This window comes from Cyprinodon variegatus, unplaced genomic scaffold (genome assembly GCF_000732505.1).
Source record: "Cyprinodon variegatus isolate N-32 unplaced genomic scaffold, C_variegatus-1.0 Scaffold22, whole genome shotgun sequence".
NCBI lineage: Eukaryota > Metazoa > Chordata > Actinopteri > Cyprinodontiformes > Cyprinodontidae > Cyprinodon > Cyprinodon variegatus.
The window spans coordinates 206741-223754 of record NW_015150475.1 but is presented as its reverse complement, the minus strand read 5'-3'; the positions used below and the strand labels follow the sequence as shown (position 1 = coordinate 223754).

The following is a 17014-nucleotide window of genomic DNA, read 5'->3' as shown; positions in this document are numbered from 1 at the left end:
AATCTGATAAAATATCATCCTTTGGTTCCTTTTTTAAAGCATTCTTTTAAAATGTCTTTGACTTTTGTTTAATACATTTGCACATATCTCTTTTGCTGTCTAAATTGTTCTCTCTCTCTCACTTCTCTTTGTCTCAGCTGGATCACGGCTGTGTCATTCCCTGTCCTACAGCTGAAGACATTACAAAGCGGGGTGTGCCCCCGATGTCACCTCCTCTGGCTATGTGGGAGAGAGAAGCCCAAGTCGTCGAGCTGGAAAAAGGCGAGTCGGGACTCGGCTTCAGTATCCTGGACTACCAGGTCAGCGGATATAATGGAGATGTGCTCTCTTTTATTTTGTAGGATACGATAATTTTTTTTTCTTTTATGTCTTAATTCTAATATGTACATTTTCTAGCACTCTTTTATCCTACAAAAAGTTATCTGTTAGAAAAATTGACTCACCTGCTTTTATTTTAAAAAGCAATTCTTGTTATTGCACCATTTACCTGCATTTGTCTCTTATTTTGTCATTAATCTCAAATTGCTCATGATTATCTCAAACGAAACATTCCTTTTGAACTTTCTGTATGACTTTAGGATCCAGAGGACGCCTCCAAAACAGTGTTAATAATCCGTTCCCTAGTTCCTGGTGGCGTAGCAGATCAAGATGGCCGCTTGCTACCTGGCGATCGACTAATGTTTGTTAATGAAACTGACCTAGAGGGCTCCAGTCTGGATTATGCCGTGCATGTGCTCAAGTCTACTGAATATGGACCCGTGCGCATTGGGGTTGCTAAACCCCTGCCGGTAAGTGAGGGTGAAAGAAAATACCTTTTCTTAAAAGAATACAGAATTCCACCAAAAACTATTTAACTTTTTTTTTTTTTTTTTGATAATTACACACTTTATTAAACAAAAATCAATATTTAGTTGACAAATTTAGAAATATGTTAAGCATTTTAGGAGTAAATAGAGTATCTTTAAGCAGTAGAATCAAAAACGTAGAAGTCATAATACAAATCTTTTCGCAAATGAAGCTGTTTTAGTAGTAATAAAACAAACCAAAAACTCAGCTTACATTTGAATTCAGTTATTCACCTTGGCTTATTCCAAACTCTAGAATCTTAACCAACTCTATGATTGAATCGCAATCCTAAATTGGTGTGAAATTCCCTTTTGGCAGATTATTACTTTTATGATGTTCTCTTTATTCAAGCAACACAAGCCGATATTATCAGGTTGATTAGTCAGACTTTTTTTCTCTGGTCACCTTGCTGTCAAGCTGCTTAACAGACATGCTGCTTGTCATCAGCTTATTAACAGAGATGGGTGGCCACCCTTTTATTTCCACACCCTGACTGACTGTGTTTTTCATTGAAGCAAAAAAAGTGTGATAATCTTTTTTTCAACAAGTTGATGGGCAGTGTGCAGCAACAGGAAGAGAAGACAGTTACTGTGTTCTCCATGCAGTCTAATCACTTCGGCACCCCCTCTGTCACCTTATTAACACTGTAAGCTATAGCAACTTTGTGACAGAAGTTCTTACAGATTTGTAACCAACCAAATAAAAGAAAAGTCTTACTGAAAAAGCTCTAATGATCATGAAGTTTCTACCACACAACAAGTAATATTAGAAAAGAGAGCGGCTGTTAGTTGAAAATAAAACTGCCAAAGACTATTTCTGAAAGCTGGTGGCTCATACAATCCCTGGTAAAAATGATGGAATCACAGGCCTCGGAGGATGTTCATTCAGTTGTTTCATTTTGTAGAAAAAAGCAGATCATGGTCATGACACAAAATAAAATACTTTCAAACGGCAACTGTCTGGCCTTAAGAAACACTAAAATAATTTTTTAAAAAGTGGTAGTCAGTAACGGTTACTTTTTTAGGCCAAAGAGAGGGGGAAAAATGATAGAACCACACAGTTTTGAGGAAAAATTATGGAATCATGAAAACAAAAGAACACTCCTACACATCACTAGTATTTTGTTGCACCACTTCTGCCTTTTATAATAGTTTGCAGTCTGAGGCATGGACTTAAAGTAATGAGTGATAAATAGTACTCCTCATCCATCTGGCTCCAACTTTCTCTGATTGTTGTTGCCAGATCAGTTTTGCAGGTTGGAGCCTTGTCATAGACCATTGTCTTCAACTTCCACCAAAGATTTTCAATTGGATTAAGATTTGGACTATTTGCAGGCCATGACATTGACCTTGTGTGTCTTTTTTCAAGGAATGTTTTAACAGTTTTTGCTCTATGGCAGGATGCATTATCATCTCGAAAAACATCATTCAATCACAAAAAGCATTTCAATTGATTGGATAAAAAAAGTGTCCAAAATCTTAACGTAAATTTGTGCATTTATTGAAGATTTTTGGCCATCTCCCCAGTGCCTTTACATGATTAGCAGTCCCATATTATCAATGACTGTGGAAAACCGCATGCTATCTTTAGAAGTCTCATTGGAACGGTACCAAGAAAAAGTTCCTGCATCACCACCTTGCCCAATGCAGATTTGAGATTCATCACTGAATATGACTTTCATCCAGTCTTTCCTTAGCCCATTCTAATCTTTTTTTTTTCTGTTAAGGTGTTAATAATGGTTTTCTTTTTCCTTTCCTTTATGTAAATCCCATTTCCTTTGGCCGGTTTCTTACAGTTCGGTCACAGAAGTTGACTCCAGTTTCCTCCCATTCGGTCCTCATTTTTGTTGTGCATTTTCGGTTTTTAAACATTGCTTTAAGTTTTCTGTCTTGACGTTTTAACATCTTCTTTGGTCTACCAGTATGTTTGCCTTTAACAACCTTCACATGTCATTTGTTTTTGGTCCAGAGTTTAGGCACAGCTGACTGTGAACAACCAACATCTTTTGCAACATTGTGTGATGATTTACCCTCTTTGAAGAGATTCATAATCCTCTCCTTTGTTTCAATTGACATATCTCATGTTGGAGCCATGATTCTTGTCTATCCACCTGGTGCAGCAGCTCTCCAAGGTGTGATCACTCCTTTTTAGATGCAGACTAACGAGCAATTGGTCCAATTGGATGCAGGTGTTATTTTGGGGGATGGTAATTTAAAGGGTGATTCTTACTTTTTTTTTTCTCGGAGTTAAGAGATTCAATTTTTTTTTCATCTGCTTGGTCTTAAAAAGTAACCGTGACTGACTACGACATTTTTTAATTGTTTTCTTTTAGTGTTTCTTAAAGCGAGACAGTTGCCATTTAAAATGAATTTAGTTTTGAGTCATGACTATGATCTGCTTTTATTCTACAAAATTAAACAGCTGAATGAACATCCTCTGAGGCCGGTCATTCCATAATTTTTGCTAGGAGTTGTACATATAAACATAAAATATCTGTATGAAATCTGTTAAAGAAAAAATCCTTAGATGTTGTTGTGAAACATCTCTATCAAATGCATAATTCATACAAGCTTTTCCTTAATTATAAAAAAATTATTGCTTAGATGAATGATTTCCCTGAAACGCATTGTATTTCTTCTTTTTGTTCTGTACTCTGGCTTAGTAACATGGAGGAGAGAATCCAGTTACAGGCCTTCTGAATTTTTAATGCGCCTGGAAGATGAACACAGCCGCGCTACAGATGGAGAGAGTACAGGGAGAGCAGTTTGGAGTGTCTAATTTACAGTCACCTTTTTCTAGCTTGCCTGCCTGTCTGGGAATCTACCATTTACTCACTTTTGAAGCATATGGAGTTTGTTTTTTTTCTATAATTTGTAAATTTCTATGTGCAAGTGTGTTTTTTGAACTGGATCTAAAATTTGGATTGTTTTACTCTCAGCTGGAATTGTGTGGTGGCTTGACACCAATAGCAGAGCGAAGTGCACGGCCTTCGACCGATGACACCGACAGCCACACTCAGATCAGCCTGCTAGCTGAGGCCAATTTCAACTGCACAACTTGGAACACCGACGTTAGCAGCTTTAGTCAGCCGTGTTGCACGGTATGTCACACAAACCTGTCTGTCTCTCTAGCTAATCGTCTAAAGCGCTAGTTGTTGCAAAACTGTCAAAATTACCATATTTAAACTGCATAATTTGTTTGCTGTATTTCAGCAAATGCCATCTTGTTTTTTTATTCATAATGGAAAACTTTCAGAATTCAGTAAATGAGATTTCACTACAAGCTTTGCACTCAGTTGGAAGCATCTTATGAGTGACACTTACAGGTAACAATAGAGAATCATGCAGAACTGCTCATTATCATGCAAACCTGAAATTCTGTGGGTAGCCATTTTAGCTCTTCTGAAGCCGGTTACCATGTCAGCCTCTGTTCTCTTCATTCCGTTTAAGCTTGTGGAGTTCACCTCCGGCTGTATCGGTGTCACAGCATCAGGTATAGAGAAAGTGCTCGCTGTCAAAGGCATTAATTGTCACCTTGGCTTGATCCTGCTCAGCCAAGGTTTTGTAGTTGCTGTTGCTTAATTGCCAACAATTTCCTGTCTCTGAAAAGAGCTTATTACTCTTCAACAAGGACATGAAGGTCTAGCTCAGTGCCTTTTACACAATGTTCTCATCAAAATCACCCTGATTCCAAAGGTTTAGGACTTTATTTTTGCTTTTACTTTCTGTCAAACTTTAAAGATCTCCATTTTCTCTTTTTTTCTTTTAGAAGTGTATGCAGAAATGTGACAAGGCTACCTGTGTCAATGGCTTTCAATTTGTATTTACTCCAGAAAAAAACCTTCACTATAATAATGCTTCATCACTTTAGGAGAGGGTACACTTGAGAGGGAAGAACAAATAAACAAGGTTGGAAAAATATGAAATATTTTTTTATGTTTGATGTAGCCGGTTTTCTGAAAGGTTTAGGGATAGTTGTTTATGAAATGTTTTCCACAACATACAGTATGACTAGATGTGTTATTGGAAAATGGGTTTGCATATTATAAACTTCAAACTATTTGTTTAACTGATAGTTGGGGTCTAAACTACTGCAGATTTGTAGTCATACAGCAACTATAGTGTTTCAGAATGGTTTGAAACTAAAATGCATTACTTGTGTAACTGTACATCTAATTTACAATATATACCATGATTAGAAGATTTCAAAATACTGTTGAAAAAACTGAACTTCTAATAAGAAAATTAGATTTTAACATGTAGTAATCTGTGAAGAATGAGTAATTCATGGTTGGCTAGTTTATTTAATTTTCTCTTTGCAGGCTTTTTAGTGCCTTTTATTCTTCTGTTTTGTTTTTTGGTCTTTTATAAACATGCATGTCATATTTTTTTTCTGTCCGTTTTACTTTGATTTTATTATGTTTATCTGCTGCCTTAATCTTGTTGTTTCTGATGGTCTAAATTTGTTTGCAGGGCCAGACAATCTTTTTCCATCCTCTGTCATTGTACTCATGCCTCCTTTGTGGCCACAATGATGGCAGAAATTCTTGTGTGTTAATTTGCACCAGACTTTCAGAACTGCTAAAGGGAACTTTTAATTTGATCCTGCAGTTGAGTTTCATGCATGGAAAATCTCTTTGCACGTGCTAAATGTTTACATTTGTATATTTTCCCCTGTAATTTTGGACATTTCGATCATTAGAGTATCATCTGCACATTGAAGAAATGCACACTTTAAAAGGTTCGCTGCAAAAGTTCTTCCACATGGCGACACTATTTTAAGGTTGAGTGGAGGTTTTTGAGGACCAAATGCAGAGATGAGGGGGCAGAGATGAGTTTGCAGATTTAATCGAAGAATCCCACAGGCAACTGAAGGAAAGTCCAAAAAACACAAAATACTGAAAACCACAAATCTAGCAAACCACAGGGAAAAACACACATGGGTAGCAAAGAGACAATGAAGTAACAAAACAACAAGAAACCAGTTATGAGGAACTGCAGTGGTGGTGTGTATATGGGGAACAGAACAAAGGATGGGCTAATAAGACTAAGACTAAGACTCATCTTTATTTATCCCTTGGGATTATTCCTTCAGGGCAATTCTGGAAATGATGAATGATATAATCATTATTTGTGATAATAATAATAAGCTGATATGGAGCAGGTGTGAATAGAACTAACCAGATGGGAGCCAAGGGGAAAGGAAACAGGCATAAGGGGGCAAAATAGAGTAACTCCATAAAACAAACTGACAAAACTGACAGAAAGCAACTACAGAGAAACGAAATTACAAAGAGACTATAAACCAAAAAAGAGGGCAGAACCCCAACACACTATTTTGAAGGCGTCTACCAAAGGAACAAGGCAAGTTTATCTATTTAGAACATTTCAGTACAGAACAACTCAAAATGATCTACATGAGGATAAAAGAAATATGCAGAAAATATTCTAACTCCATTAGCTTTGTATGGATTTATTACCGTTTTAGTTTACAGGTTTCCAAAAGGATGTAATATATGCAACCTGCCTCAACAGCAATATTAAAATGGATGATTTTCCAAAAGGTTGATTTACTTCATCACAGCCCTCTAATAACACCTGTAAACACAATTTAAAGAGCAATGACTCCTACCACATGTTGCATAAGTATAGAGGAACAAGTGTTCTCATGGTGCCTGCTTTTTCTCCTGAATTTCTCCTCTGACGTCTTATACAAGAGTAGAAATTGATAAGTGCCTTTTCAAAACACGTTTTCTTAAAGTATCATGTGGAGCTTGTTTTTTTATACAACCCACAAGCTGCAGCTAAAAAGTTCCTAGGAGTTATTTTGTATTATTTAGCAATAATGGCAGTAATTATACAGTAGTTTCAGCCATCATAGCTGGGATATATTTGCTTCCCTGTGTCACTATGCTGAGAAACATGAATCACTTTTTTTTTATTCAGTCCCTATGCCTCATCTCAGGATGAGCTGTTGTTTGCTAAACCCAACACATTAGAGACTGAAGAGCTGACATCATCTTTTGTTTCTCCCTACATTTACAGCCCAAAGAGTGACCCTTGTATTTGTTGCTTTGTTTTATCATGAGCTTCAAAATGTTTCAATGTTAAATATAATACAATACTTGCTTGTTTTTTTTTTTTCAGCATTTAAGAAAATCATTTGACTTTATGTTTATGGCAACATAGACTTCACCGTCACACTCAAACTTATTCGGCCTCCCATAATTTTATTACACCACAAATTGCAAAAGTATTCCTGATTTTTTCCCCCCACAATTTGTAAAATGATTTATTTTATTTTAGATGTTTTATACTACACTGACATAAAGAAGTGTTTAATTGTGATGTGGAGGGTAGATTATGAATAGTTTTCTGTTACTTTTGTTCTTAAAAAGCAGGTAGACCAAACCTGAGCTTAGAGCCTCAGGTCTCTGGCTCTATGTTTTATGGTCATTGTTCTGCTGGGAAGTGAATCTCCACCCCAGTGTTTAGGCTTTTCCAGCCTCTAATAGGTTTTCCTTCAGAGCTGGACTGCACTTAGCGTCATGCATCTTCCCTTTAACTATTACCAGTTTTATCATCCCTGATGGAGACATGTAAACTTATCATGTGTTCATGATATGTGAAGTTTATACCTTAGGAATAGGTTTTTTTATTGAGAGCAAAATATTTCATTAGATCAGCATTTACTTCCCCATGTATTTTCCAACCTTTAAATATGATTTCACATGAAAGTTTTATTAATATCACTTTTTTCTTGACACTTGTCTACCATAAGGGTCACTTTTGTGGCCTTCAAATCCATTAGTTCTCCTGTCAGTAGATTCATCCAGCTGAGTTGCTGATCTTTGAAGCTCCTTTGGACTTTGGAGATTCTTGGCTGCTTTTCAAATTAATGCTTCCTTGCCAAGCCTGTCAGTTTGAGTCATGCACACCATGTGTTGGTTGGTTTGCATAATCTTTCCATTGTCAGATGATGGATTGAACAGTTCTCCAAGAGACAAAGCTTGGGACATTGTTTTATATTCTAAACCTGCTTTAAACTTTCCCAAACATGTCCTATCCTGTCTGTTGTGTTAGACGACCTTCATGATGCTGATTTTTCTCTAGTGTTCTCCAACAAAACCTTCATAGAACCCCTGGATTTACACTGGGCTTATGTTACCCAAGATTTTTCGTTTTTTTGTTTTTGTCTGTCCGATGCCAATTGTTTGCACTGAATACAAATGAATATTCTATTCCTTCAGATTTTTATATGTGAAGAATTTTGAAAATAGATTTTTTTTCTTGCACTTTGCAATTATGTGCTATTTTGCCTTTCATATAAAATCCTAAAAGATTTAATTGTAAGCTACCAAACCTCAAAAGATACAAGAGGAATGAATTAGGGCTTTGAAGAAAATATAGTTTGTTGTCTTTCTTTTTTTTTTTTTTGGTGAAGTCCTTTTTTCGGGACCTCGGCTATATTTCCTACAGTACCATTATTTTTTATCCATTATCCATTCATTGTTAATGATTATGAAAATATATTATGCAGAGAACAGAAGAAGAAAAAATTGCTCAACTGAGCAGAGTCTAAAAGTAATTTGATCAGAAAACTGGGATAAATCTATTTGTTTCCCAAGCTTTCAGCTAAAAACTGTTTCTTTCCATATTTGTAACAGATTATCTCAAAGAAATGGAAATAAATTGTTATTTAATGAAAGTATGTCAATTGCAAAGCTATGTGTGTCTCATAAGCCTCCTGAAAAAGAGTTTTTATATTTTGTAATGACACAACCCTAGTTTATCTTTTGAGTTTAGCAGCCTTTCTTCTCTAAAACATTCATAGATCAGAGCCAAGCTGCTTATCAAAGAAAAAAACATTACTTTCTCAAAAAGGGGTCAGACACTAGACCAAAAATCAGTGAGTAGGTAAAACTTGAGTGAAAAACTTTGAAAGCTAAAAGAAGTATCGATCGAGACACGCTTGAAAGCTTACAATAAATTCTGGTTACTTAGAAGAAAATTACAGAGACAGTGGCATATCTATGCTCTACGTTTATGCCTGTATCACAATTCATAAAACACTCACCCCACTGTCATGTTCTCACTCCCTCCTTCACACCCCTCTTGTCTTTCTCTTAGGAAAACCAGCTGCGTTATCGCTGCAGCGCTATGGAAGATGATAGTAGGCAGCAAGCCCCACCTCTGCCCCCTCGCACAAGCTTTGAGAGGACAATCACTGTAGTCCGGGGCAACCGTAGCCTTGGTATGTTCTCCATCTTTCTCATGGTGATGGTGTCCTGGTGTGTGTACATTGCAGGCATGGCCTTGATGACACTAATTGGAGGTGGTGATGACGACTGCCCTGAAGAGGAGTGGTGACGTGGTGTGTTCGTCAAACCTGAGAGGGGAGATGAATTCTGTGTGGGGGCAGTATGTGTGTGTTTGGAAAAATATATATTTGGGAGGTTAAATTAATTTGTAACGTTATGAATAATGTGCAATGGTTTTCAAAGCACACCCCTGTCAGAATCCTACCATTTGTGATGTAAAAAATATGACCATGATCATTGTTTTCAAAAATTGCTCTGAGGGAAAATATATAATTTGTCTCACAAAAGACACAATACCTATTTGCATAAGTGTGCATATCCCTAACAAATGTATCTTCTGATTAAACACAGCATTGGGTTATCTTTAGTTCATACCCACCATTCATTATATTGAATCTAAATAATTTGAAACCAGGTTCTGTTGTCTTAGTAGGCTTATTAGGTCGAAGACATAGCTGGCAGAGAGTTTTCAAAGGATCAGACTGCACAGAGGTATTAGTCAGGAGAAGGTTACAAAATGTTCTGCTTTCATATAAATGTCTATTCAAAAAGCTAGTCAAGGAGGCAACTAAGAGATTTTTGTTGCCTACATGTAACAACAAATTTTGGCAAAATGATGAAGTAGGGTTAAGAGACAGGGAAACAACAAGGCCTTGCTAAAGAGCACAGACCAAAAAGAACATCTAAATTTAAAAGAGCACCACACCCAAGCATCTGTTGGAAACTGATGGGTTTTAGCATGCTTAGGACAGTTAAGCAATTTCCAAAATCAACAAAGGTTTTGCATCGTACTATAAGAAGAAATTAAGCAAACTCAAGCTTTCTAATGTCCAAACCAGAGTCCACAACTAAATTATAAAAATTCTGAACAGGAATAGGGCTGTGGCAAACACATGTCCTCAAAATTTTAAAGATCTGAAGAAGTTTTGCTGTGTGGTTAGGGGCAGATAGTGACAATAATGCTAGATCAGGATGTGGGATGATTACAGATTACCTCAAAACAGACATGCTAAAATTAAATAAAAAATTTGTTTGAAAATGTATCACTTTAAGAGTATGCACACATATGCAAGTTTATCACACTTTTTCGCTCATCCCTTTTCCCTCTATTACACAGGATAAGGATCTGCTAACATGTAGAAAACGATTTGATTTTTTTTACACCACAAAAACCTAGCCTTTTAACAGAGGTGTTTAGTTTTTTTTAAAACCAATGTAGCTTTGATTTTCACTTGAGCAATGGATTAGTTTTATGAAGGTGTTGATCTATTACTTATTTTCATTTTCTATCTTAACACAGTAGGGAAATAGGAGAGTTGAAGCAAATCGTGTACTTTCATTTAAAGTTCCTATGCAAAGCAAAAGAAAACCAACTCATTTGTATTCGTAATGCATGTGCTGATAAGGCAATAGACTACCTACGTCTGTGTTTGCTTGAGAGAGAGCGAGGGGTTGAAATTATGTAAATGTTTGTGGTAGAGAAAATCAAGGTCACAAAAGCAGTACACTGTGCCTCTCATATGTTGTGATTGTTTTGATCCCGTTCCTGATGTACTTAATGATGCAGGAAATGTGTGTGTATGTGTATATATATATATATATATATATATATATATATATGTATATATATATATATATATATAGACATTCACCTACGATATACCTACATCGTAGACATGCAAGTAACAATTTCCTTTATACATATACATAGATGGCTCTGAAATTGTCTTCATAGGTGCATGCTCATTGTGAGAGACATAATCTAAAAAAAATCCAGAAATTGCAATATATAGTTTTTTAACTATTTATTTGTATGATACAGCTCCAAATAAGTATATGAACACCTCTCTATCAGCTAGAATTCTGATCCTCAAAGACCTGTTTGTCTCCCTTTAAAATGTTATTATCCTACGGTAAATTGGGTGCACCTGTTTGAGGCTGTTAGCTGTGTAAAAACACCTGTCCACCCCCCAAAAAAAGTAAGAATCTAACTAATAACATGGCCAAGGCCGAAGAGCTGACCAAAGACACTAGAGCCAAAATTGTACACCTCCACAAGGCTGGAAAGGGCTACAGGAAAACTGCCAAGCAATTTGGTGAAAAAAGGTCCACCTTTGGAGCAATCATAAAATGGAAGAAGCAAAACATTACTGTCAATCTCCCTCAGACTGGGACTCCATGCAAGATTTTACCTCATGGGGTCTCAATGATCCTAAGTAATTTAAGAAATTAGCCCAGAACTACACGGGAGGAGCTGGTCAATGATCTTAAAAGAGCTGGGACCACCATTTCAATGGTTACTGTTGGTAATACACTAAGACGTCATGGTTTAAAATCATGCATGGTATGGAAGGTTTCCCTGCTTAAACCAGCACATGTCAAGCCCGGTCTTAAGTTTGCCAATGACCATTTGATCAACCTCCTTCCCTTAATTAGAGCATTGAAGATGGGTGGAGGCTGGGTCTCCAACATGACAATGACCCAAAGCACACAGCCAGGATAACATAGGAGTGGCTCCTAAAGAAGCATATCAAGGTTCTGCCGTGGCCTAACCAGTCTCCAGACCTAAATCCAAAAGACAGTCTTTGGAGGGAGCTCAGACTCTTTTCGGCAACAGCCTAGTAACCTGACTAATCTAGTGAAGATCTGTGTGGAGGGGTGGGCCAAAATCCCTCTTGCAGTGTGTGCAAACCTGGTGAATAACTATAGGAAACTTTTAACCTCTACAATTGCAAACAAAAGCTACTGTACCTAATATTAACATTGATTTTCTCAGGTGTTCAAATACTTATTATGCAGCTTATATATATATATATATATATATATATATATATATATATATATATATATATATATATATATATATATATCAACATAATGTGTGTGTGTGTGTTTATATGGATTATCATGGTGTGGAAAGCAAAGGTTTGGGCATCCTATATCCTATATATTTACAGTATTAGTTTTATTGTAGTTTAACATTTCTGCTACACTTTATTACAAATGGTGGGACAAATTGCATACAAACAAAGTTCTTATCTTCAAGGGATTCATGTACTGAGACTATGATGTGGAACAGCAAACACTTTTCTTAAAATTACACATGAAATAAGTTTTTATCAAAGTGCTGAAACCAATGAGTCTATAAGACTGAACATTAAGCCAACGTTTGGGAGGGATTCAACGTAAAGCTTAGAGCAATAAACTACTAGCAAGATCTCATACTGGATCAAAAGTTTAGCAAAGATTATGTGTTTTATTAATATAGACTGCGATACCACATTAGAGGCTTTTATTTACCCCAACAGTGTGTCATTATCTAGCGCACAACCAGTATTTACAGTCAACTCTGTAAATACAAAAGGGCAGTTCTAGGACTATCTTTTGCCACTTTAGCATGTTCTGATTATGAAGATCTGGAAAACAACACAATGTGTTTAGAGGTAGCCTTAGACATGTAGTAGAACTTTATATTGTAATCTGGGACTAGATCTTGCTCCTGTGAAATCATGTTGTCTTGCTAAAAGTTATTGTATAATTCTCTTAGATCGCAGGATTTTTGTCCAGTCTGGGTCTTGCCCAAATTAGGATGCAAGAAAGGTTTTCTTCAAATTAGGGTTAAGAAGTGAGTGCTTGGTTATTTAAGTCTGAATACTCCTGCAAGTCTTTGCAATTCAATGTCAATTGTCCTTCCAGTCCCATGAGCTGTTCTCTCAGCAAGATTGCTTGGTTTAATGCCACTTGTCATTCTTAAGAGAGGAAAATAGCTTTTGCAAATATCAAACAGTCTCTCTTGCCCTACTCATTTTAATGGCATCAAGTATTCTAATTCCCACCATAACATGTAGTTCCTTATAGGAGGCCAATGTCAATGATGAATAAAAGGAGGTTTATACTGCCTAATGCTGGATTTGAATCAACAAGCATTTCTTTGTTGTAACTACAAGGAAGCCATGACCCTAAAGTCTCTAAAAATTTTCTGGTGATTCATGAAAACAACAGAAACACAACCTAACCTTTAGACCTGAGTCTTTGTGAGTATTAGAGCTTGAGAGAGCTGGTCTTTATATTTAATTGGGTACACGGTCTCTATAAAACTAGTTCTATTCCTTGAACCTTTTCATATTTTGCCACTTTAAAGCCAAATTCCAAGTACTTTATCTGGATGTTATGTGATAGAGATCACACAGTTGCCATTTATATTGGAAAGAAAAAGGCTCTTACCACAGAGTTTAACAGCATTTAGTTTGTAGATTTTGAATGAGCAGCTTTGCATGTGTTTTTAGGGCCACTGCTGGCAGGTGAAGCTCCTCCCCAGGTCCCTCTTAAAGAATTTCCTGTATTTGGTTTCATCAAATCTGACCATTAAAGCTTCCTCACAACATAATGCATCCTTTATCATGATCTAGGGTTAGTATTGTGTGTGTTTGTGTTTGAGGATTGCATACTAGCCAAAACATTTAATTCGGCTCTCATTTCTCTCTCATTTTCTTTCATAATTTTTTTTTTTTTTTGTTAAATTTAGTTTTGCATCCTGAAAATAGAAACTAATGTGGGTTTTTGTTTTGGTTATGGTTAATTTTTGCCATTCTTTTGGACCAGGTCACTCTTCTGTTGCGTCCAAACTCATTTGTGAATGTCTTTAAAAATGTCAAGGGGTCGTAACACTTTTGCAAGTTAGGTTAAGCACTTTATGGTATGCTCTTTGCTAAATTGGATCTTTACAACTCTTTAAAAATTAATTTATTCTGTGAATTGTCTTATGATGATTTGAAACTTGTTTAGCCCCTTAAATTCTGGACATATTAAAGAAAAAAACTAAGTATGCTCGTCTTTTTTGAAGACAAGCATACTTTCACTTAAAAAAAATCAACTGTAAGAGAAATGCACAAACCTTTGCTGGTCATATTAGTACAGATAAAGTCAATATTCATTTAAATTCAATTAAGTTTATTTACAATTAAAAGCTTTTTGAGATAAGCATACATTTTCACTTAAAAAAAATTAACTGTAAGAGAAATGCCCAAACCTTTGCTGGTCATATTAGTACAGATTAAGCTGATATTCAATTCAGTTTATTTATATAGCGCTTATTCACAACATATGTCATCTCAAGACACTTTACAATTCAACCAGATCTTACAGTCGAATTGATTCAAAGTTTTCTATTTAAGGAAAACCAGTTGATTGCATCGACTCATCAATCGACTGATTGATCCATTGTTATTTGAACAAATCATGTTACAATAATTCAATTCTACCTTCTACTTTTTTCAAAGTGTAACTCTATCCATCACTATGTTAAAGTCCAGTTTTGGTAACATAAAATAAATTGTATCGTTTTTAAAGGAAAAAGGTTTGACAAACAACAACAAAAATCTTCAGTATTTTTGTTCTTTCCTCGCGTATATGAGCTACACCTAAACTAAAAAGTTCAAAATCTTTATCAAATAACTGTTGTAAAGCTTTGCCGTTTGATTTTTCTGAGCTATTCATATGTAGAGTTAAGTTTAAATGCTTTCACATGGGAAATTTCTAATTTAGCTTACGTTTTTAAAAGTTTGTCAATCACAATTTTGTGACCCATTCACAATTACAACTGCTGATTTCCTGGCTTTGGGTTACACGTTGACACAATCAACTCTTGGGCATAGTGCTGTCCAAAAAGGAAAGCTTTTTAGCTTAACTTTGAGATTTCCAGAAGCCATGAAATATATTTTAATTTTAACCTTGTTACTGTACAACCAAGATGTTTCAAACTTAAAATGATAAAAAAGAGCAACCTTGCTGAAGTATTTTGCTGTCATCAGATGAAACCTTTGCTCTCTCTTGATCTCCTAGAGCTTGAAAAAAAAATGCAGCTGTCTTGATATGTCTTAACACTGTAGTTGTTCTCTTTATGTCTTTGCTAGAGTAGCAAACAACTAGTTAGCTAACGTTGAATTTCCTATCCTCGGCCAAAGAGGAAAGCATTGTTTTAGATATAATAGCCCTTAGGTAGGGTGTGCTCAGTCATCAGAAAGCAGAATGATTTTTCATTTTTGATAGAGGTATAAAAAAACACCACATTTTGTTCACCTGCTACTATTTGTTTTTTGTGCATCTCACTTAATTATGATTCAAATCTTTTTGTGTGTGTCTGCAATGTATTTGATACAGTGTTGTATTTCAGCATATACTGAACACTTTATTTATTTGGAGTTATATCTTTGAAATATGTCTTAGGTTTGCCCTGTAAGTAGCAGTGGCTTTGTCTCCACATTATTGTACTCCATGCACTATGATTGTATTGCAATTTGAATGTAATACCAAAAAAAGCAATAAAATATTTATTCAAGTAAAAATAAGCACAAAGTCATTTTTTTGACCAATTTCAAATTTTGTACGACCATAGTGTTGTGGATGTGCTTTGTTAGTAGTTAGCAGTGTTGTACACCAGCGCCTTAAACCGGCCTTTTAAAGCCCTCCCTCTCAGCAGCATGCACATGCGTGTGCATGAGGTGTGCACCTGTGTGTGTGTGTGCTGATTTACCTATTTCAGCCAGTTTGCATTAATGAAGTGTTAGTGTAATCCAACTAGTGTGCAACATGGTAATGCCAAAGTTGGGTGTTTGTGCGAATGGCATCTGTCACCCCTCCAGTCACCTGTGCCTTCTGGCCTCTGTGTGAGTGTTTTAATGCATCTTATGTGAGTGTGAAGAATGATACCGTGCTTTGCTAATCTGCCTCGTGTCTGTCTAGATTATGCTGATCATTGCAGTAGTGAGGTGTTTGTTTGAGCAAATGTCTGTTTGGCATGCGGTCAAAGCAGTCTTAGCCTACCCTCTATTCACCCATGCTTCTGTGTGCTTCTGTGTGATGCGCTTGTGCGCCTGTTGGCAGGGATGTCGGTGAGTGCTATCAAGGACGGCACAGGCATTCTGGTCCGGAGCGTGGTCCAGGGGGGCTCTGTTTGCCAGGATGGCAGGCTGGGGGTGGGGGATATCATCTTGGCCATAAATGGAGAACCTGCCTCAAATCTGACCAGCGCCCAGGCCAGGGCCATGCTCCGCAGACACTCTGTCATAGGGCCAGAGATGAGGTGAGAAGCATCTTTTGCCTACACTATTGGACAGATCTGTGCAGAGTAAAGCCATCTGTTTAGAAAAGATAAGACAAAAAAAAAAAATCACAAGTCGTAAAATATTCTGAAAATCTCCAATATTTTATATAAAAAAAACAAATGTATCCTTTCACTGGGCCTACCTTTGTACATCTAAGGTATACCAAATCACTTTTTGCTCTGCATTTATGTTTGTCTTTTTTTATGCTTGTTTTGACTAGGACATCAAATGGTCAGAATTATTTAATGATATTAGAGATTTATGAAAACAAACAGTATTAATACTTTTTAAAAATGGTCTTACAACCATTATATTTCCATATGTAAGGTAAGTTAAGCTCTCTTCGGATTGAAGTTATGTTTTTTTTTTTGTGTGTTTTTGAAGGGGGGGTATTTAGTACTCTACATATGATTAGATAGTAGCTACAAAAACATTTGTCAGTGTGTTTGATTCAGGAATTATAGCACAAAACTGAGCAAATGTTCTCCCTCCAGTAAATCCATCTGATGCGTTGAGCTGCACTGTAAGTGTGGAATTGAAAAGCAACTGTAGTGGAGCTCCAAAAATGTGCACACTGCTGTTGACATTTAGGGCTTTTGATATTGAACTGAGACCATGACAAATTGTTTCCAAACCTTTTTAGGTCTTAGTGTCACATGAATCCGGTACAGTTCAATTTAAAATGAAGTTCAATAAAAAAACAAAAAAAAAAAACAAAACAACAACTTTGTAATAGAAAAGTGTA

General features: G+C 36.2%; 1 protein-coding gene across 1 annotated transcript in view; it reads left to right on the top strand.

The window, feature by feature from the left end:
- The window catches only part of LOC107095227 (multiple PDZ domain protein-like), a gene marked incomplete at its 3' end in the record, with an annotated part of 69523 nt that overhangs the window by 22476 nt on the left and 30033 nt on the right, over positions 1–17014 (top strand). Inside the window, exons 16-20 of the mRNA XM_015391231.1 lie at positions 138–299; positions 579–788; positions 3785–3946; positions 8976–9099; positions 16049–16247. Coding sequence (XP_015246717.1) covers positions 138–299; positions 579–788; positions 3785–3946; positions 8976–9099; positions 16049–16247 — 857 coding nt within the window. The remainder of the gene's footprint in view (positions 1–137; positions 300–578; positions 789–3784; positions 3947–8975; positions 9100–16048; positions 16248–17014) is intronic.